The following is a 23,880-nucleotide window of genomic DNA, read 5'->3' on the forward strand; positions in this document are numbered from 1 at the left end:
CTAAAAAGACTGAGTGTGATCATGTGATGGTTCCATCCAGTAAGATATGAATGTAATTCTACTTGGTGGAGTGTCTGGGAAAGCTAATGTTTTCTTGTGAAAGTGGATGAAGTCAGCGTCTTTCAGAAGCATGGACATGGTGCATGTGATGTCCAGACATCCTGTAGGTATTAACAATTGGCCCATACACTAAGGGTGGCAGAATGGAAAGAAGAAAAAATTGATAGATCACTGCCAGGGCAGCCATAGCAGCCTTGGTCTTTCTCCTTAAGCCTCTTGTTTTGTAAGAAAAGTAAACCTCTAATTGTCTAAGTCTGATCTAACTGACAAAACCATGCTATTTTAAAGCCAGACTTTGTGATTGTATTTTGCAATGGTTTGTAAACCAGTATCAAGAGAAAACCAACATCATGAAAAAGAAGTACAGTGATAAACATTCTACAAAAAGCAGATAATTGAGGAAAGAGAAGAACATTTATAATTATTTAATAATTTTAGAGAGATTTGAGAGGCGGTTGTAACAAGAAGTCAGGAACTAAGTATAACAATAAAGGGGAAATCAGTGAAAAAAGAGGCATTCTTGTGAATTAACAGTATGATTGTTGAATTATAAATGCAACAGGGGCCAAGTTATAATTATGCATAATAAACATTAAAATTAAGTCTCTACAAGAATAATGCAGGCAAAATCTACTAGCATACAAATAGAAAAAATATATGGAAAATAAGTGACAATTTAAGATATGTGAGTTTAATCCAAGCAGTGAAAGGAAGAATAGAAAAAGTGGAGAGAAAGAAATAATTACAGAAATACTTGGAAGAGAATGTTCAGAATTCAAAGGAAAGCAAGAGTTATCAGAAACAAAAAGCTGAGTGCTGATGATGATGGAAAAAAAAGATTTCATATCCTAATGATATTCAGTTCTCCAACAATAAAAATACACCTACAAGGTTTCCAGAAATATAAAAATGAAAGCAGGATATAAATAAAGGAATAAGTTTTAGGGAGGCATCAGACTTCTCAACAATAACACAGTATGAAAAAGCAGATGGGCCAATAGCTATACATTACTGTAGGAAACCGATTTAGGGCCTAGCATCTTGATACTCACCAATTTAGGATTTAAGTTTTTTGGATTATAAAAATTTAGTATCCAGAGACATTTCTTGCCAGATTTGCTCAAAGAGTAAAAGGCACAATCTGCTAAGAAGATGTAACATTCTGTAATATATGTGATTATGTAAGTTGGTATTTTTACTGTTCTACGTAGTCATTTCATTATACTCTCCTTCATCATCCTTCTGCAGGACAGGACAGTGCCGGCCACCTCATTCCATAAACTGCCCAGCAGCTCACGGGTATGGCTAGAATAACTTCAATGTTCTCTTCTATCTCAGTGAGAAGTTTCTTCATGTGTTTGGCACCACGCTTACCCCGGTTAACTTTTTTTTTTTTTTTTTTTTTGAGACAAGGTCTTGTCACCCAGTCTGGAGTTTAACAGTGAGATCATAGCTCACTGCAACCTTGAACACCTGGGCTCAAGGGATCCTCCCGCGTCAGCTTCCCAAATAGCTGGGACTACAGGAACATGCCATTGCATCTGGCTAATTTTTTAATTTTTTTTTTTTTTTTCTAGAGACAGGTTCTCGCTTTTTCGCCCAGGCTGGTTTCAAACTCCTGGGCTCAAGAGATCCTCCTGCCTTGGCCTCCAAAAGTGCTAGGATTACAGGTGTAAGCTGCCACACCTGGCCCTGATTAGCCTTTAAAAGGTGGTATGACCTTCAATGATTTGAAATGAAAGGCATAGTGAAAGCCAAGTGAGAGAATATTTTGCCCACGGGGAGACTGGGAAAGAGAAGGGACAGAGGAGACTTGCTGTAATTATGCTTCTGTTTGCATGTCCTGAGGATGCCTGAGATCCTTCTGGTACTTTGATTATTCACTCTTTCACATGGAGCTCAAGACAGAACTGCTTTACTTACCCCAAAGTGACAGCCAATGGGTTGGCATAGCTTAGCTGGTTTGGGGTGGGTGGCAGCCAAGGGGAGACAAACGCAGGATGGGTTAATGTTCCCCTTTGGCCGATGTAAAATCATTTCATAAACATTCCATTCAAAGGCCAACTGTTACCTTACCTGATAACTGAATTACCATGTTTCACTTTCTAACCATCACCATTGCTTTTGTTTGCATTTTAAATTCACTTTTAAGCTAATATATAAAAATCCTGTATGCAGGGGCCATGTCTCCTTATTTTACTGCTGTTGTCTAGAGTGCTAGGCACTTAGTGAGTGTTCACTAAATACCTACAATTGTTTCTGGTGATTACCCTATAAACCTGACCCTGATCATCACTTTTTAAGGGAAGAAGAGAAGATAAAGGCAAAATGAAGGAAGTTTTACTCCCCATATACCTAGAAATATATTATATCGAGAGCTCTGCAGAAAAGAGTACCATAGCAGGGCTGACATACTCTCCCCAGGAAGGCCTGTTTTGCAAGGCAGGCCCCTGGGCTGGCAACTGAGAATCTGAGTTTCAGGAGGTTCCCACTATTTCCTCAATGTTATGACTGGCTCATGGATCCTAAACTCTTTGTGCAAACAATATGACTTACACTGAACACCTGCGTTCCTTCTGGGAGTCTGGAATTTTGTTGCATACTAGGTAGAGGGTGCCTACATGATCAACCCCCAATAAAAACCTGGGGCTCCTTGGCTTAAATGAACTTAACTGGTAGAAACAGTTTGTTGCTGGAGGAATTAATCTTGTCCTATGTTACTTCCCAGAGAGAGGACTCTTGGAAGCTTGCGTAGATTCCCTGGACTTCGCTCCATGCACCTTTCCCTTTGCAGATTTTGCTCTGTATCCCTTTGCAGTAACAATTCCAGCCATGGGTAGGACTATTTGCTGCATCCTGTGAGTCCTTCTAAACCACTGAACCTGGGCATGGTCTCGGGAATCCCTCACCCATGGGCAAACCAGATTATGTATTTTTGATATTTAAGCTAATATATTTTACAATACCATATATAAGTGTTTGAAGATTACCACTTGTCTAACCTACACACACACACACACACACCCCCACTCTCTCTCTCTCTCATCCTTTCGTGATTATCTACATTGTTATCTTCTGCTTCGTATGGTTAGATTCGAAAAAGGTAAGAAACATATTTTTCAGACCTTATTGGCCTCTGCTTGCCTGATGCAACATCTGCAGTCCAATTTAAAAATCTACTCACAGAGGAGGCAACATACCAGTCTAAAATAGAAGTCCCTCTCTAATATACTGAGAGAGAAGAAGTTCTGTGAAAACTCACCATATATTTTTCCTCTAGTTTGGAAGAAGGCAAAAGATGGAACATAAGGATAAAAAGGTACAAGAGAAAATAAATAAAATAAGCCCAGAATAATGAGAGTCCCTTGTTAGGGGTGGGGGTGTGCGTATGGTGTGAGATTGAAATTAGGGCTCCATAAGATAAGCTGCCTGGAAATCTGGTGAAATCAGGTGGCCTAATAGCAGGTTCTCCCTGCCGTACTTCTGCAGAGAAGGTCCCCCAGCCAAACAACCCTCCTTATCCAGAGGACAGTTCTTGTGTATCTCTGAGTAGTATTTCAGTTCCCTGCCAGCCTATGGAATTACTGAAAAGCCAATCACCTCCTCCTGTGGGAGCCAGGGAACAGCCTTCCCTCTTGATGCTACAAAGCCTGCAGACCCCACTTGCTCACCCTGTTCCCAAGAGCAGCCTACATGTGGCCCTGTGTGGCATGCGGTGTCCTCCTCTCCCAAGCTGTGAGGAAACGTGACTAATAAACTGCTGTCGATTTCATGTGACCAGTGTTGGGTGCTGTGTGTTCAGCCACTCTCATAATCCAGGGGTGGAGAGCTTTCCCTCACCAACGGGGTAAAGAGAAGACAACCAAAATAGAAGGCAGAGCCAGGTGGGACACAAGGCTCACAGAAACCCATTTTTTGGAAAGGCTTCAGTGTCTGCTCTGACTTGCCCTCCTCTGGCTGAGGGGTGAGACACTGGCTGCAGCAAGGGGAATGGGGACAGCAGAGAGGGGCAAACACCTCGGGCCAAGTGTCCTGGTGGGAAGGAAGGTATGACTGGAAGGTGTTAGCACACTTCGGAAAAATATAATAAAATTAGAAAAAGGATTGAATTAGAAAAAAAAATAGAGACAAAATCTGCAAAACAGGATTGCTCACAGCACCCGCTGACTACACTCCACGTCCAGACCTCGGTCTACCTTCAGGCAACAGAAGAGCGGCCAGAACACAAACTGGCCACATCCAAACCACTCAGCAGACTCTTAGGAGAGACCAAGAACCTGCTTCCAGATAGAGTGCCCCACATGAAATCTATGTAACATAAAAAGAAACTGTACAGAAACAAAACACCATCATCATCATCATCGCCATCTTCATCACATCAAGGGTGGGAAAAGGAATTATTCTTGGAACAGCAAAGAATCCTTCTTCCCTTAACAGGAAGGAAAAAAACTAAAGTTAAAGAGAAGGAAACATACTGGAGTATAACAGAGGAAAGTTTCTCACTGTAAATGGTCTGCCACCATGAATCCAGGTGGAGGCAGGTGTCAGCAAACCCCCGTCCTTCTATCGCTCCTATTCACGATGCACCATTTCAAAAGGTGGACCCAAGCTTCATGACACATGGTATAGATCATGCATGGGATTCATCTCATAGAAATAAAGCCTTCTACTGAGACAGATTCATTGGCAGTCATGAACTCAGATTAGCATTCTTTGAAACTCTGTACTAAAATGGACAAGATTGGCTCTGATGTAATGTGTTCACTTCCTGTGCTAGATAGTGTACTTTTTCCCACTTATCACTACACATTTAAGATGACATAGTGCTGCTTCCCATGATATTTACATTTAGAGTGGTACATATATACCATGGAATACTATGCAGCCATAAAAAGGAATGAGGTCATGTCCTTTGCAGGGACATGGATGGAGCTGGAAGCCATTATCCTCAGCAAACTAACACAGGAACAGAAAACCAAACACTGCATGTTCTCACTTATAAGTGGGAGCTGAATGATGAGAACACATTATGGACATATGGCGGGAAACAGCACACAGTGGGGCCTGTCCAGGATCGGGGGAGGGAGAGCATCAGTAAGAACAGCTAATGGATGCAGAGCTTAATACCAATGTGATGGGTTGATCTGTGCAGCAAGTCACCATGGCACATGTTTACCTATGTAACAAACCTGCACATCCTGCACATGTACCCCAGAACTTAAAATAAAAGCTGAAGAAAAAAATGCAATTCTAATTCCAACAAAGAAAGATATTTACCTTTATAAAATAACTGATCTGGGCATGGTGGCTCATGTCTGTAATCCCAGCACTTTAGGAAGGAAGAGGCTAGGAGTCTGAGACCAGCCTGGGCAACATAATGAGATCTCATCTCTATAAAAAATTTAAAAATTAGCTGGGCATGGCAATGTGCAGTTGTAGTCCCAGCTACTAGGGTGGCTGAGGTGGGAGGACTGATTGAGCCCAGGAGTTCCAGGTTACAGCGAGCTATGACTGTGCAACTGCACTGCAGCCTGGGTGACAGCAAGAGCCAGTCTCAAAATGAAAAGAAAATAACTGAAATGTCAAAATATTTCTTATGGTGGGAATTAAATTAATACTAAAGGATACATGGAGGGTAGCTCAAGATTTTCCATTATGAGCTCATCCAAGAGAACAAAATTGATCTGACATCTTCCCCCACACTTTGACTTCTGGCTGCAGCTATTGCCGTGGGTGTTGTTATTTTTGTTATTAAAGGTAGGGCATATAGTTATTTGTGAATTTAACTATTTATTTATTCCTGAGTTTAAGAGTCTCCTTTTTTCTTCATTGTTTCCATATAAGTGGGCATTTTTTTCATTAGTTTTTCTAACTGTCTTGAAATAATTATTTTTTCTAACCTCCTTACACTCAGTTTCCCTTGCCTTAACTTACCAGTTGACCGTTTCTACAGGGAATTGATAATACCTCCTCTTTATCCAGAGTCACATCCAAAAGAGGAGTTGGGATACAAAAAATCATCTGGCTATTGAAAAAAATGAAAGTGCATTTTATTTATGTTTCCGAAATTTAATTGTGCAATAAATCACTTGTTATGTATAATATGTGTACATTCATACAGATTTGTGGAGATAACCATAGCTATGATTACCTATGCACTCGTCATTGCATTTAGCAATTTATCAACCCATACTGAGCACCTACTAAATGCCAGGCACATTAATAGACACTATTCTCTGTGGAAGACACTATCAACTGTGCACCCCAAATCCAGTCTGTTGTCTTCCTTAAGTGTCCTGATTGTTTTTATGAAAGCCAAAAAGAAAGACAAAAAGAAACTGGATTCATGGTAGGGAATAACACCACCTACATCGTCTTCTTCAGAGAGAAAAACAAACTCATATTTGTATAACACATTATTTCTTGTGTTTTCTGTTAGGTGCAGCCAAATGTATATATATGTTATATAATCATTTTTACAGCATACTATATATTTATATAGTCAATTGTACATCAATTCCACTTTTAGCTAGTTGCTTATCAATTATGAAGCTGGAGATAAATTAAATCGACTATTTTGCCCAGTTAAATGTGTTACTGAAAGGAACATTTAATTCAGATCTTATGAATGTTGGAAAATGTATTTGGGTACTGGAATTCTGCTCACGCTGAACAGGACTGTAAACCATGCGTGATGTATCCAGAGACTGATTTAACATTTTTGATTTAATATACAACTAAAACAAGGGTTAAATGTCTATTCCTTTATTATAAAAACTCCATTGAAAAACTAAATGTATTAGATATTTAGTGAAATCATAACATTTCTTTGAACCCATAGAAATTGTCATTCTTCACCTTGCCTGTCCATATTTTCTAAGTTTCCAATAACAATTATGTATTACTTTCATTGTAAGAAAAAACACATGTATTTTCTGAAAGGAATAAGTACTACTGAAAAATCAGCACAAGAAAATTCAATCAAGATAGCAAAATGCACAGGCTACCTTCTCCTGTCCCTGCAAATTACTCCAAGTGTCAAAAGATATGTCTTTTTAAACGTGCAGTTCTAAAGACCACTGAACATTTCCATTAACAGAATAGAAATTGTTGGAAGTTCCTGGCAGATAAAAATCAGGCAGGAATGGTTTGATAGGGGTAGAGGAAAACCTCAGCCTGTAAAAAGGCACAAGAGAAAAATGTGTAGAAAGTAAAGGCTGATCCAGAAAAAGCCCATTTCCAGAACCAAAATAAAAGGATCAGGGAGGCACCCCACTCAGAAGAACCAAAGTAACTGGAAAATATTTTTCAGAACAAAGAGGCCAGGCAGACCCTTCCCTCCCAGACACTGAAGAGCAGGCAGTAGTTAACTCTCGGTGATGAGTGACACCTGCCTCGGTGGCAGTGGCGGCTGTCCCAGTGAGGGTGTTGTAGGCAGAAGGCTGAATTGCATTTCACTTGGAGCCTTCTAAAAGGAAATATAGCAATTTATCAACCCATGCTGAGCGCCTACTAAATGCCAGGCACATTAATAGACACTATTCTTTGTGGAATAGTGTATAAAAAGAGAAGTTCAGTTTGCTTGAAAAGGAAATAAATTACAGTTCTTCAGGACTCCCATGACTTTGGCATTGATACCATATGTACATGTCTTTTAAAAAATATTTTACTTTTTTTAATTTTTATATTATCAACATGGAATTTTTAAACTTAAAAATATGACTCATACAAACATAAAATGGGCACATGTCAAATGTTATTTTTTAATTTCTAATTTTTGTGGGTACATGGTAGGTATATATATTTACGGGGTATATGGGATATTTTGATTCAGAGGTGTCATAATCCCGTATGTATGTGTCTTAAGTGAAAGATGACAGTAAACACACTTCACCATTCAAAAAGGCCCAGACTCCTATTCACAGGAGAGTTCTGGGAGAAAAGAGGACCATACAACTCCCATTACCATACTAATCAATCTGTCAATCTAGTCATTTCTTAATTAACATAAATCAACACCCAAGGATCAAAGTCAACAGAGCAACAACAACGGAAGAGAAAAACAACGATGCAAAAATAAACACATGACTCTGAAGGGAGCAGAAAATTCAAGGAAAAGAAGAGAACTTGAAATTTAAGGTTTAATTTAGTTATTACCTTCAGAGTGCTGAGAGGCTACTGCAGTCAAGAAACAACAACAGATGCTAGCTATAATGAAAGGGAAGTCAGGGCAAGGGGAGGGGCTTCAGTAAATTAGCAATATGACCATTAAATTTTTTTTCTTTTTGAGACAGGATCTATCATTCTGTCTTCCAGGCTGGAGTTAAGTGGCCCAATCATGGCTCACTGCAGCCTTGACCTGCCAGGCTCAAGTGATTCTTCCACCTCAGCCTCCTGAGTAGCTGAAACAACAGGCATGGGACAGCAGGTACGTGCCACCACAACTGGCTAATTAAAAAAAATTTTTTTGTAGAGACATGGTCTCGCTATGCTGCCCAGGCTGGTCTCAAACTCCTGAGTTCAAGCCATCCTCTTGCCTTGACCTCCCAAAGTGCTGGGATTACAGGTGTCAGCCATCATGCCTGGCCAAATTTTTAAAGAATGAAGGCATAAATGTTAAAACAGCCATGGCCAAAATAAGCTTGGAAAATATAAGAACATTTAAGAGACACAGAGGTTCAATCCAAACAGTGCAACAATCATCTAACAGGAGTTTCAGAAGGAGATAATTGAGAAAATAAAGTGAACAAACAAATACTTGTTTTAAATGCTAGAAGAAAATATGTAGAACCTGAAAAATGAACTAGTTCTCAGATTGCAAGGGCTCGCTTAGTACTGACCAGGATGAATTTTTTAAAAAGATAAAGTTGGTGAAATTTCAAGTTTCCAGCAATAAAAATAAAATTCAAAAGCTTCCCCATCTGTTATGTAAAGGAACAGGATTGATGCAGACATTGTACTTCCCCACAGCAATGGTACATAAGAAAAGATAATGGACCCACATCTTACAAACTCTGAAGTCAAGTGATTTTGAGCATGGGATTCTTTGTGCAAAAAAAAATTAAGAGAAGAACCAGCATAATCTACATATCTATTTTCTAAATTACTGAATTTATAGATAAGTATAAGATAAATACTTATATCTTTATAAGTATTTTATACAATATAAAGATATAAGTATCTTATAATTATCTATCTTACTTATATCCTTACTAGATAAGTATATTGGGTCAAATTTATACATCTAAGATTAATGCAAAATCTCCTTATGAAACTGATTATAAGACTTCACTAAGAAAGTGAAATGGAAAATCTTAGGTAATTATTCAATTAATGTAGGTAAATGATGCCAAAGAAAGAATAAGAAGGGATAGGGAGGGAGACGAAGGGATAGGGAGGGAGACAAAGGGATACGGAGGGAGACACACAATTGGTGGGGGGGGGGGGTTGGGGGGGGAGAGAGAGAGAGAGAGAGAGAAGAGAAGGACCCCAGAGACACAAGACAGGAGGAGGAACTGAGGAACTGGTGTTTATGTTGTCAAATTCAAATAGAAAACTGAAAAAGTTCAGGTACATTCTCTAGAAGCTTCCAAATTTCTTGCAAAAACAGATGCTGAATTTTTTAGGAAACAACATCTGTGAAGATGTTTCTTAGGCCTTATATATTGTAAATATTTTTTCAAAAGTGAGATTTATGTAGCTTTTTACATCTCTGACAAGGAACAATCTGAATTTTCTAAGCAACTTATACAATGCCAAACTTAAACACTGATTTCATTTCACTGACTGTGCTATTTTCCAAGACAGCACAAGCCCTTTGACTCCCTAGAATACATGGTCTTTCTTTCTCCTGTGCCCACCCACTTCCTTAGTCCCCATTCTCAATTCTCTCTAGAACTGAGACTTCAGCAGCAGGACTGGGAGGAAAGAGAGGCAGGCAGACGGAAGGAAGAACCCTGGGCCATTCCTCACTCCTCACCACAAATGCACCCTGTTAGGCCCTCTTTTGGTCTATCCAGGAGTTAGACACCAGTTTATTCCATTTGCCTGTCTCAGTGAAGCGAAAGAAATTTTATTTTGAGGAACTGAGCACTTTATCTTTCCCTTCGTGGTCTAAATGAAAGAAGAAGAAGATGCACAAAAAATACCCTTTACCTTGCTGTTTTTACATTACTAGAAGTCCAAAGTCTTAGGAAATCTGAAGAGAATAGTCATGCATTCTCTAGTAATGCACTGAGTAAATGGAGGATTTGGGAAAAGACTAGAAATGCAGTTTCCTAGAGAAAAGCAAAATTCAAAGTCTGAAGCATTTGGAAATAGAAGTGAGAAAGGCAGCATGGATGCAAAGATTTTAGGACCCTCTCAAGATGATCCTGGACACAACTGAAAAATAACCCAGGGAATTTTTTGTTTTCAGAAGAATTCCCAGGCTCAGGCCCTCCTTTTATTTACAGTAATAGCAAATCACCCACTTGCAGTTTTTCTAGTCTCCCACCAGCTGGAGTCTACTAGGCACTGTGTATCTTTGGGATCCACTTTGGGGGATACAAGAAAGGAAGAAAGAAGCCACCAGAACAGAAGGGTATCCCAGTGCTCCAGCTAGAACCCAGCAGAACATCTGAGCTTGCCATACCTGAATGCTTAAAAGTGGAAAGAAGGAGAGCTGCTCTTCATTTATTTTAAAAGAAAATCCATTTGAAAGATGAATTTCGAATGAACATGAATGATCATGACAAGTCAAATGCACATCATAAGTCAAATGAACATGAATGACCATCATAAGTCAAAGGTATTAATTAGACCTTCAGCCTAGGAAACAAAGTTTTCCTTTTTCTAATATACCACCCTGAAACAAATTTGTCAATAAATCTCGAAGATTTAGTACAAATAGTACAATTCATATTTGCTTTCCTCTTTCCTTTCTTCAAACACCAAATAAAATGCAAGTGAAGGGGGAGGCTGACTTAGAAACTTGCACTAACTCTTAATCTAAAAAAATTATGGCCGGGCGCGGTGGCTCACACCTGTAATCCGAGCACTTTGGGAGGCCGAGGCAGGCGGATCACGAGGTCATGAGATCGAGACCATCCTGGCTAACAGGTGAAACCCTGTCTCTACTACAAATAGAAAAACAAAATTAGTCGGGCGTGGTGGCGGGCGCCTATTGTCCCAGTTACTCGGGAGGCTGAGGCGGGAGAATGGCGTGAACCTGGGAGGCGGAGCTTGCAGTGAGCCAAGATTGCGCCACTGCACTCCAGCCTGGGCGACAGAGCAAGACGCCGTCTCAAAAAAAAAAAAAAAAAAAAAATTATGTTGGTTAATGTGAATCTAACTAAAACAAAGCATTTGAGTACTGCTTCTCAAGTAGAAAGTCCCTGAAGACTTTCAAAAACATTGTTAAGAAGTATAATAGCCTTTTCAAAACCCACAAGACACGTTACTTGTCCTTCATTTATTTGGTTGTTGTTGTGGAGTCTATCCCAATTTCCCATAAAATCATCCCTTGGTACTGCTGCAGTATCATAGCATAAAGGACTCTAAGTGCCACTAGACATAAGGACCACAGTTGCTGATCATAAACCATGATGCTGCTGGGTGATGTCTGAATAAGAACATCTGATACAGATGGTCAGATGAAAAATACCAAAATGTCAGGCCCAAGGAATTTAAACCAGCAAGGCAACCTTTTACTACAGTAGGCATCTTGGTCAGGACACCTGTAGCTAATGTCCTTGCCTCACATTGTGGAAGTCGCCTTTACTCAGTTACAGCTGTAGACAATCCCACCATCCAGAAAGACACAGGTTTACACTGGGTTGAAAGTCCAAATAGCTCAGAACTCAAAATGCACTTACCGTAAGTTATATCATTATATATGGCAGAAGATTCTAGAACTATGTTATTCAATACATAAGCTACAAGCTACATGTGACTGTTCATATTTAAATCTATTAAGATTAAGAAAAATTAAAAATTCAACTTCTCACACTAGCCACATTTAAAGTGTTGGTAGTCATATGTATCTGGAGCTACCATACTGGACAGAAGTAGACTATTTCCATCACTATAGAAAGTTCTAAAGGACAGTGCTATTCTAGGACACTGTTAGCACAAATGCAAAGGTTAACTGGGCCTATATGAGCCACCTTGGCAACTACCCAATGTGATTACTTTATCTAAAAGAAGATATGACTTACAGACCTTAAGTAATTCAAATTGGAGACTGTCTTCAACCATTTCTACTCAATACCCCTGAAGTTTTAATGTATGCCATTATTGATACTATAATTAATCAGACAAGAAACCTAAATCAGAGTGATTAACTAGCTTGCCCAGGTAACTTATCTCTAATTGCAGCTGACCATCAAATTTCCTTTTTTCTATATACTAGTTATCCCAAATGTTTCAAGAATCCCATCTGCATAGAACCTAACCTAGGATCTTGCACAGATAATGCATCTGTCGCATCTGTGATGCAATTATTGTAATGTAACATTGCAATTGTGCAATGAATAAATGAACAAGTAAGCTATAAGACAGAGCTAGCAGTAAAACCAATGTAGACATAGGAAAACATGAGTAATAGCCTTAGATGTAAAATTGTGGACACGAAATTGCTAAGGGTAAGCTAGAACTTCAACCAGCCGTTTATCATAAAACACGGGATGTTTCCCTTATGGTTTTCTGAATCATTCTCTTGCCCACTTAATTAATGCTGGTATCTTCCATTTTTTGACCATTTTAATTTATCTGAACATAAAGGCTACCCTACCCAATCTCTCATCCCCACCCCCCATTCAACCAAACCACCTGGTCTTGCTTACTTCCCTAGGACTCCTTTGCCCGACCACAGAGTTTCCATTCAGTGCTTAAATTTAAGTAAAGGGTCCCCGGATCCTACCCACAAAGACTTGTTCCACTGCCAAAGAAGTTACTCTCTGATTTCAACATAGGGAATAAGTTTAGTATTAAGGGAGATTGCAGTACAGGAGATAAGAAATGATCACTTAAGTTCAAACTTGTAAAAATATGCACTGTGCTGTCTGCTTTAGTTTTCTCAAAAAGTTAGAATGGAACCACCCAACCAGACATTTCTGATATTTTTTCCACCCCAGCCCCACCCTACCCCATCCCCAGTCAAACTAGGCACCTTTTGAGCCATGTTTGAGCCATTACTTACAGGAGATTCACTGACTCCAAAAATGTCTCTGACATCCCTGATAGATTGCTTATTCTTTTTCCTCATGGTTTGGGTATAGGTATTGTATCTCTTTTCCACGGCAGCTGCTTGGGTTCGAGTCAATGTAGAGAGCAAGGCTTTGCCATCTTCCTCTTCATCACCTGAGATCAGAGTTGATAAACCCACATCTTGCAGCCATTCTGCTTCAAGTTCTCCTTCTGTGAAAGAACATTACCAAGAGAGGGTTAGAATATTTTCTGTATGATTGGATGCCATGTGAATATCAGACAAGAAGTATTGGTAAATAATATTTGTATTTTTTTCTACAGTAATTATGGGAAAGAACTACAAGAATGAATGAAAGTCTGCACTGTATTTTTAAAATAAGTCAAATTTTAAAGTATTTTCTAATAGAGTAAGGTAATTGGCAGACTTGGTAAGGTAAATTTTCCTGCTAGAGAGTTAAACATGAGCCATATCTGGCCTACTAACTTCAAAAAGTGACAAAACATGAATATTTAAAGTAAAACTATAATAGAAAAAAACCATTACTTAATGGAATACAAATTGGTTTTTCAATCACTCACATGGAGGTTCAAATGCCAGGGCCACCATTCACCAGCTGCCTGATTCCTAAGTCTTACGATATCTCGAGGCCTCAGTGTCCTCTCAGCAAAATAAGTATAGTGAACCTGTATAGTTTTATGTTGTCTTGGCATCCCTTTTGAATATGGGCTTAACTTTCTCATACCAGAAGCAGGGCTTAGTCACTCTTGATGTGGTTTCCAGGTGTCCAACTCCTCCCAATTGCTCCATATAGCAGATCCAGGTATCTGCCTTATACAATCACCTCTTGGTGATGACTTCCTATCAGACAGCTGGATACAACCTGCCTGACTCATCCCACCAACCCACACCCACTACATGAACTGCACAGATAAGGTGCAGTGACCACCTCTCAGTCACAGAGCGACTCCCTGCTTGCTCTAAACCCGCCAATTAGGACTCCTGGTGGGAAACCTGCTTGGGTAATGCTTGGATCCTAATTGAGGCTCTGGTCCCCAGGTCCCTCACTCACTCTCACTCTTTCCTGTTCCCTGCCTGCTTGTTGATTGCAAGTGTCCCGGATGGCTGCCCCTTCCTATTGGCCCTGAGAGACGAGCTGCCATCTTCTCCCTGGGATCTGTTCTTTCTCTTATTTCATGTGTTTTGCTGAGTTGCCTCCTCTGTGTCTCACCTGGCCAACACACCTGAACCTAGCTTATTTCCAGTCAGGGCTCTCTTCTTATAGCATCTGCCAGTACAAACGAGTTTCCTGTAAGAGGGACACCCAGTCATGGGTTGAACATGAAGGTTTTAGGCCACCCACCAGGATAAAGAGGTATCCTGTGAAAGGCAAACATCAGTGACCAAATCCCTTGTAGCTCCATCAGAGCAGGGTTAGTTTATAGCTGCTCACCCGAGAGAGACCTCAAGACCAAATTAGAGAAAAATACAACAGTGAGAGTAATAATAACAAAAGGATTAGGTGCCTATGAGGATTTTTTTCAAAATCAATGTATTTATGACAGGTAGCAAAGAATCTGGAACAAAGTCGGTATTCAATTGATGTTCATTCTCCCACCTTTCTCCTTATTCTGAATGTTAATCTCTTTTTTTCAGAAGAAAATTCGAAAACCTAAAATTCCTCAATATATAGAAATATAAGGAAATCAGAATAACAGTGTCCTGTAACAGAAAATCTACTACACATATGTTTCTGGGAACTATGCTAAGGAGGCATTACCCAAGTGAGGGTTGTTTAAAGAGCAGATTAGACTAATTTGTAAACAGCATGCCAAAGCATTAGTCTAGTACTGGATTCTGCTTACATTATTGCATCACTGGTGTATAAACAAAGCCTTTGATGTGTATTACAGGCCCAGTTTCTTAGCTAGGCAAATATTTAATTTACTATCTTAATTGTTCATTTGCTTTGTAAGCTGTCCCTTTAACAAAAAAATGAAAAGTGAATTGATGATTGGCAGCCGTAATCTAAGTAGTAAGCCCTTTAAGTTAAGAGTTATGACATGGAGCTCTTCCTTAAGCTATGGATAAGCTTTTAATTTCTGAAGACAAAATTTACAATTTAGTATTTAATATGTTAATATTAAAATTTTAAAAAGTTGTTTTTCCCCTCCACCTATGTAAGGAGTAATGAAAGAGTGGGAGGAAAGAGTACTTGGTAGGACTGGAGTTGACATAAATCAGAGGTGAGGATGGTCTAAGTCCTTAAACTGCAGCCTAAGTAGGATGTATGTTTTCCATAGGTAAGAAATGTTCAGGGCAGATACCAGTATTACTCCTGTTGGCTGCTCACTCTAGTTGTCAAATGCATAACTTCAACACAGAGAACTCCTTTGAATTTCAGTTCCATATATCTGACTGCCTATTCAATATCCACTTGGCTCTGTCATTCATATGTCATATTCACTGTGTTCAAACCTGAACTCGTATTTCTCACTCCCAATTCTAGGCCTCTTTCAGGATTCCGTATTTCAACACATGAAACCCACCATCCAATGTAATTAGGCAAGAGAATAACCAGGAGGCATTCTTGACATCTCCCTCTCTTTCACACATCAACTCCAACACATCCCCAAGGCCTTTTCATATTGCCTCGTTATTACTACTCAAAAGGTCCACCTTCCTTTATCTCTTCTGCCGTGACCCTGGTCAGAGCTACATCCTCTCTCTTGTGGATTGCTGTGATAGACTCGCGACAGTTCCTCCTGTGCCATTCTTGATCCCCTTCTAATCTATTATCCATATTATAACTAAATGAGCCCTTTCAAATGAAAACAAAAATAATTCTACAGTGTGAAACGGCTTACATTTCTGGACATGCTTATACCATACTCTCCTCCTCTCCTGTTCTCTGGCAATACTGGCCTACTTTGGATTCCTCAAAAACTCAACATTCTATTTTGTCACAAGGTCTTTGGACATGTCAGTCCTTCTACTTGACCTCATAATTACTGGCCGCCCATCTTTCAGATCTCAGTTTCTACATCTTTTTCTCAGGAAAGCCTCTTTTTCCCTGAACTCATCAAGATAAGGTCATGTCCTATTGCTATCAATCCTAACACTGCTGTTTCTTCTTCCTCCAAGTAATTTTCTCCTCCAAATATATTTATATTATTTCATTAATTACTTTCTCTTCTACTAGATTATCAACTCCTTGAGAGAAAAAAATTCTGCTTTTTTTTTAATCACTCTAACACCAACACCTTCCAGAGTGCTCTATTAGAGAGGCTGTATTCCTTATCGTGCTCTAAAGGGAGTTCATTTTAGTTCCCACAGTTAACTTGACTGGACTCATAACCTCCACTGCTTGCCCTGCTCTATGCAACATCTGTAATCTTGGTTAGTTAAAAACAGCTTTCAGCAGTTGTTTTTAAATGGGATGCTTAGAGTCTCCATATATATTCCCTAACTGACTCCCAGATAAAATGTGGGGCAATCTGAACATCAAAATAAATGACAGTAAAAGATAAACCCACTAAATAAACCAGGAGTCCATTCTGATATAAAGAAATAACTTGGTGTAGAGTGGGATGTTTATACAGTTTGAAGGTACCTCCCAAGATAACAGTAATTACAAAAAATGAAATGACTAAGTTCACACTGGAGAAACCTTGCATGTATATATCACCTTAAGTAAGTGATTGAAGTGGACATCATCAGTGACAGAACAAATTAAAATTATGAGCCACCTGACAGGATGCCATAAGAAGAACACAACATCACAACTTGCCAAAGATGTATAACCTGAGTCTAAGTCATCGGGAAACATCAGACAAACCCAACTTGTCTGATGTAGAGGAGCATCTATAAAATTACCTGCAATTTTCAAGTGTCAAGGTCATAAAATTCAAAGAAAGGCTAAGAAACTGTTCCAGACTGTAAAGGGGAGAGAGAGAGAGAGAAAGAGAGAGAGAGAAGAAAGAGAAACACGTTTTTCAATTAAATATAACAAGTGATTCTAAACTGGAGGGTTTCTTTTTTTGTCATAAAAGGTAATCTAGAAACGATAGCAGTCTGAGGACTGGATGATAGTAATATAATAAAAATAATGTATTAATTTTAATAGTATGTTGTGATTATACAGCGAATGGCTTTCTCTCTATATAAGTGTGTATGTATATATACATATAATACCTAAAGTACTTGGGAGTGATAGAGCATCAGGATGGCAAGTTACTCTCAAATGGTCCCTGAAACTGTCTTTAAAACTGTACTTGTGACTTCCCTATATGTTTGGAATTATTTCAAAATTAAAAGAATATAAGTACATATGACAACTTAAAGCAAAAATGACAACATTGCATTGATGTATGTACAACATATGCAGATGTTATACATAAAACAATAGTACAAACCACTGGGCATGAAGAAGAATGAAATTCTACTGCTGCAAGATTCTTATATTTGATACAGTGAATGAAGCATAGTATTTATCTAAGTAGACTATGATAAGTTATGGATGAATATTAAAATGCCTGAACAGCAACACCACCAATTAAAGCAATATAGCTGAAATGTAAGCATAGAAACTATGAAGAAATTGTGAAGAAAAACACAGACAGATACGTAGAGAGTAAATGGATGAAATAAGATATATCTTGCAAACAATAACCCTATAACCCTAAGAAAGCCAAAATGACTATATATTATTAGACGAAGCAGACTTCAAGACAGGGAATATTACTAAGAGTATTGAGGAAGCTCATTTATAATGATAAAATGAGTCAATTCAACAAGGAGTAACAATCATAAATGTATATGCACCCAATAACATAGTTTCAAATTATAAGCAACAAACAGAACAAAAGGAAAAAATAGACAAATACACAATAAAAGTTAGAGATTTTAACAACTTCTCTCAGTACTTGTTAAATCAATCAAAGATTAGTAAGAACATAATAAATGTGATTAAAGTTACCACCACCTTAATCTAATGAGCATTTACAGAACACCACACTAACCAACAAGTAAAACACATTCTTTTTAAGTGCACATGGAACCTTGACCAAGACAGACAATATTCTGAGCCATAAAATAAGTCTAAATTTCAAAACTGAAACATATAAACTATGTTACATAACACAATTTACTTAGAAATCAATAACAACATGTCTAGAAAAAAACCCCAAAATTTATAAATTAAAAAATACACAAAGAAATTGAGAAAACATTTAAAACTGAATAATAATGAAGATATATCAAAATTTGTGGGATGGAGTGATAGCAATGCTTATAAAGAACTGTACATATTCAAAAAGATGAAAGATTTAAAATTAATGGTCTAGGTTTCCATCTTAAGAACCCAGGAAAAAAGCAAATTAAACACAAAAACGTAAACAAAAGGAGATGTAGATTTTACTAATTTGTTTTCAAAGAACCAACATACTAGAAAAGCACATTATATAATTCAACACCCATTCACATTACTGCCAGAAAAACTAGTAATAGAAAGACATCTGGTAAAGAGCATTTACGGAAAGTTTACAATTACCATCATGTTTAATGGTGAGTACTGAACCCGTTCCCTGTAAAACTGGGAACATGACAAGGATATGTAAGTGCTGTCACCACTTCTATTTAACTTGTACTAGAGGCCCTAGCCAGTACAATAAGGCAAGATAAAAAATAAAAGCACAAAATATCAGAAAGGAAAACTGTCTCTATTCATAGATGACCTGTTTGCTTATGTAGATAATCCTAAGAAATCTAGTAGACAACCACTAGAAAATCATTTTAGGAAGGTAATAGTATGTAACATCAAGATACAAAAATGAACTGTATTTCTATATGCCAGCAACAAACAACTGAAAAGACAGAGGCAAACCCAATTAAAAGATCTCATTAAGAATATGAATGGACAAGTCACAAGCAGTGAGAAAATATCTGCAATACATATATCTGACAAAGGACTTGTATCAAGAATATACAGTAATAAAAAGTTTTAATAAAAAGTCAGTAATAAAAAGTTTTAAAAACTAGTCAAGAGTTTTCACAAAGCAAGATGCATGAAAAGACAATAAGCACAAGAAAAAAGTTCAACATCGTTAGTCATCAGCAAAATGTAACTACAACCATAATGAGATACCCCACATATCCACTAGAATCACTCATATGATGGAGACTGAAAGCATCAAGTGTTGCAATGATGTGGAAATGGAACTGTCTGTCATACACTGCTGGAAGGAGTGTAAAATAGTACAACTACTTGGAAAAATGCTGGCAGTTTCACAGTTTCTTATGTAGTTAAACATTCTATGAAAAATACATACATCCAAGAGAAATAAAAACATATCTATACAAAAAGACTTTCACAAGATTGCTCATAACAGCATTATTCATTGTAAGCAAAATTGTAAACAAGGCTCAAATTAAAAGTAGATGGATAAACAAATTGTGGCATATTCATAAAATGGAATATTACTGTTATGGGTTGAGTTATGTTCCCCAAAACGTATGTTGAAGTCTTAAATCCTGGTATCTATGAATATAACCTTATTCGGAAACAAAGCTTTTGCAGACACAATTAAGATGTAAATTGAGATGAGGCTGGAATACTATGCAGTCATAAAAGGATGAGTTCATGTCCTTTGCAGGGACATGGATGAAGTTGGAAACCATTTTTCTCAGCAAACTAACACAAGAACAGAAAACCAAACGTCACATGTTCTCACTCATAAGTGGGAGTTGAACAGTGAGAATACATGGACACAGGGAGGGGAACATCACACACCAGGGCCTGTCAGGGGCTGGGGGGCTAAAGGAGGGATAGTCTTAGGAGAAATGTAGGTGAAGGGTCGATGGGTGCAGCAAAACACCATGGCACGTGTATATCTATGTAACAAAATTGCACGTTCTGCACGTGTACCCCAGAACTTAAAGTATAATAATAATAAAAAAAAGAATAGCATTCACATTATAACATTGTAAAGAAAAAAAAAGAAAGAGTGAATAAAATCCAGAATTTGGTAGCACAGTAGGGTGACTATAGTTAACAATAATCTATGGCATATCTTATAATAACTAATACAGTGGAATTGGAATGTTCCTAACACAAATAAATGATAAATGAAGTGCAAAAAATTGAGATGAAGTCATACTGGAGTAGGGTGGGCCCTTAATCTAACATAACTGATATCTTTATAAGAAGAAGAGAAGAAACACAGACAAAAATAGGGAGAATGCTATGGACTATGGAGACAGAAAATGGCACAATGTGGTGTCAACAGCCAAGGAACACCAAGGATTGCCAGCAACACCAGAAGGTAAGAGATAGACATGGAATGCATTCTCCCCTAGAAGTTTCCAGGAGAGCATGGCCCAGCTTGACACCTTAATGCTGGGCTGCTAGTCCTGCTGTTTTAAGCCACTAGTTTTGTGGTACTTTGTTACAGCAGCCCTAGTAAACTGAAACAAACTACTTAATAGTAAAAAGAAATAAACGATTGATATCCTACTAGAATCTCAAAAATATGCTCAGTGAAAGAAGCCGAACCCCAAAATAATTAATGATGCAAAAACATGGGAGCCATGGTTGTCTCTGGCCAGGGTTGGCAAGTCATTGGGAGGCATGAGACTGGGAAAAAGCATGAGGAAATTTTCTGGGTTGACTGAAATGTTATCTATCTTGATCAGCGTGAGATTATAAGAGTGCATGCATTTGTCAAAGCTCATTGAATCGTATGTTTAAGATCTGTGCAAATGCTTTAAGGAAAAAATCTGCAAATAAATAACAAACTGTAATTAGTAGGTCTGCTTTTGTAGCAGTTAGGTTAGCAAACCTGAAAATATTTCCTGTGTATTCTAGGTTTGAGCAAATGAGTAAATATAAAGTACAGAGTGGGAGCCAGGTTTATCATTATTGGAGAAGAGAGTTACAAACACAGTAAAAGGGAAGACAGCAACAAGCCCTGTGGAGCTCAATTGAAATTGGAGGTTATCATTGTGAACTTGTGGTGTTTAATATGAATAGCTAGCTAGCTGGATAGATAGTAAGAAAAAGGGGGTAAGGGATGATAGGGATTTTCCTTTCTGTGTCTTCCTGTCTTTCTGGATCTGAAAAGGCAAAATCTAAGCAAGCAAGTAATAGGAGTAAGAATACATTTCACTGAAGGAGGATGGTTCCCTTGAATGGATTCTCGTTACGTGTGTGGTGGGGCATTTTATTTCAAATAATATCAGATGTATGCTAATTGTGGTACATCTTAATGATTTCTTAGTCGTGAGAAAGAGACTCAGAAATGGGAATAAAGAATGAAAATACTTTCTAAAGTTTCAGTTTATCCTGCCCACTGTCTAGAAGTTAATCACTGGCTAATGGAAACACTCTTAGGTGTATACTTACTAAACTACCTTTAGTCTTTTTTGGATGTCTTACATATTTGCTTGTTGACAGACAGGGCCTGGAAGAGATGACTGACCTATGTATGCTTTTAATCCACTATGAGTAGTTTTGCTCTTTTTGAGAACTAAGGACAATTATACTGTTTATTGGTGCTTATTCCCCACTCTTCCATCTTCTGTTTAGTTTCACAAGCAATGAGTAAAGGACTCCCTATTCAATAAATGGTGCTGGGATAACTGGCTAGCCATATGCAGAAGAATGAAACTAGACCCTTACCTTTCATCATATACAAAAATTAACTCAAGATGGCTTAAAGATTTAAATGTAAGACCTCAAACTATAAAAATGCTAAAAGAAAATATAGGAAATATCCTTCCTGACATCAGTCTTGGCATAATTTTTGGCCAAGTCCCCAAAAGCAATTTCTATAAAAACAAAAATTGACAAGTGGGACCTGATTAAACTAAAGAGCTTCTACACAGCAAAAGAAACCATTAACAGAGTAAACAGACAACCAAGAGTATGGGAGAAAATATTCACAAACTATGCATCTGACAGAGGTCTAATATCCAGAATCTATAAGGAGTTTAAACAAATCAACAAGCGAAAAGCAAATAACTCCATTAAAAAATGAGCAAAGGATATGAACATATACTTTTCAAAAGAAGACATACAGACAACAAATATATGAAAAAATGCTCACCATCACTAATTATCATAGAAATGCAAATCAAAACCAAATTGAGATATCATCTCACACCAGTCAGAATGGCTACTATCAAAAAAGTTAAAAAAAACCAAACAAACCGAAAAAAAAAAAAAAAACCACTGGCAATGCTGCAGAGAAAAGAGAATGCTTAAGTACTGTTGTTGGTGGGAGTGTAAATTAGTTCAGCCACTGTGGAAAGCAGCTTGGAGATTTCTCAAAGAACTTAAAATAGAGCTACCATTTGACCCAGCAATCCCATTACTGGGTATAAACCCAAAGCAAAATAGATTATTATACTAAAAAGACACATGCACTTGTATGTTCATCGCCAAGCTATTCACAATTGCAAAGATATGGAATCAACCTAGCTACCCATCATTGGAGGACTGGATAAAGAAAATGTGGTACATATACAAGATGGGATACTATGCAGCCATAAAAAAAGAGTGAAATCATGTCCTTTGCAGCAATGAGAATGGAGCTGGTGGCCATAATCCTAAACAAATTAACACAGGAAGGGAAAACCAAATACTGCATGTTCTCACTTGTAAGCAGGTGCTAAACACTAAGTACCCACGAACATAAACATGGGAACAATAGACACTGTGGACTACTAGAGGGGGGAGGTAGGGAAAGAGGAATGGGTCAAAAACTTCCTACTGGGTACTGTGCTCACTACCTGAGGGCAATATACCCATGTAAGAAACCTGCACATGTACCCCTTGTATATCTAAAATAAAAGTTGGAAAAAACAACAACATGGCTTTTATTTGGTGGAATACAAGACAATCTAATATAGTAATACGAGTAAATGCTTTAAGGTCAAATTTTTCTTCTTCACAATTATACTGCTAAAATTTTTCTCTCTCTAGTTAATAGTAATTAATAGTCAAGTATTAATTAATAATAACAAATGAGTAGACAAGTGTAAAAGCTGTCAGAATTAGAATACTCAATCTGCTTGATGGTAATGAATCAAACCAACAGACAGGCACAGCATCCCTAAGTAGCAGTATGTAAGGCATCAATTTGTATTTTTGTTGAGGTCCAGCCCTCCTCGGGTCACGTCACCTGGGATAAAAGCCACCCTGAGCCAGTACAGTAGATATAAATCAATCAGTGGGAGTAGATCATCAATATGGCAGATTCTACTGATTCATTGGTTAAACTACTGGTGGGATGATTTCTGCCTATGAACAGAGTAACAGAGGGCAGAGAAAGAAAGCCAGTCAGCACATAGGAAGACAAATCCAGCAACTTACCATCCACAGGTGTGACCTCAGCTGGCGGTGGCTCTTCTTGCCCTCCCATGCTGCTGTCTTTAATACTTTCTATTTCCCGCCAGAAATCCTCCATGGAGGCGCTGTCTACGGAGGCTTCTGAGTTGGAACGGCTGAAGGCAGGAGGATGGAGGGATTCATTGGAGAGCATCCTGTTAATTCTTCGGCAGCGAGGAATGGATTTTCTGAGGAAAGAATAATATCTATGAATAAAAACGGGTTATGTTTTTATGTTATAAAGTCA

General features: G+C 38.2%; 1 protein-coding gene across 6 annotated transcripts in view; it reads right to left on the reverse strand.

The window, feature by feature from the left end:
* The window catches only part of ARHGAP28 (Rho GTPase activating protein 28), a 230,113-nt gene that overhangs the window by 64,982 nt on the left and 141,251 nt on the right, over positions 1–23,880 (reverse strand). For all 6 annotated transcript variants that reach the window (XR_008621973.2, XR_010110101.1, XM_055102779.2 and 3 more), the window contains 2 exons: positions 23,619–23,821; positions 13,241–13,458 (listed from right to left, as the gene is read on the reverse strand). Coding sequence is in view for 4 of the 6 variants with exons in the window: in XM_055102779.2 (XP_054958754.1) it covers positions 13,241–13,458; positions 23,619–23,821 (421 nt within the window). In the remaining 2 variants the exon portion in view is untranslated. The remainder of the gene's footprint in view (positions 1–13,240; positions 13,459–23,618; positions 23,822–23,880) is intronic.

The sequence above is a fragment of the Pan paniscus genome, chromosome 17 (assembly GCF_029289425.2).
Source record: "Pan paniscus chromosome 17, NHGRI_mPanPan1-v2.0_pri, whole genome shotgun sequence".
In the NCBI taxonomy this organism is placed as follows: domain Eukaryota; kingdom Metazoa; phylum Chordata; class Mammalia; order Primates; family Hominidae; genus Pan; species Pan paniscus.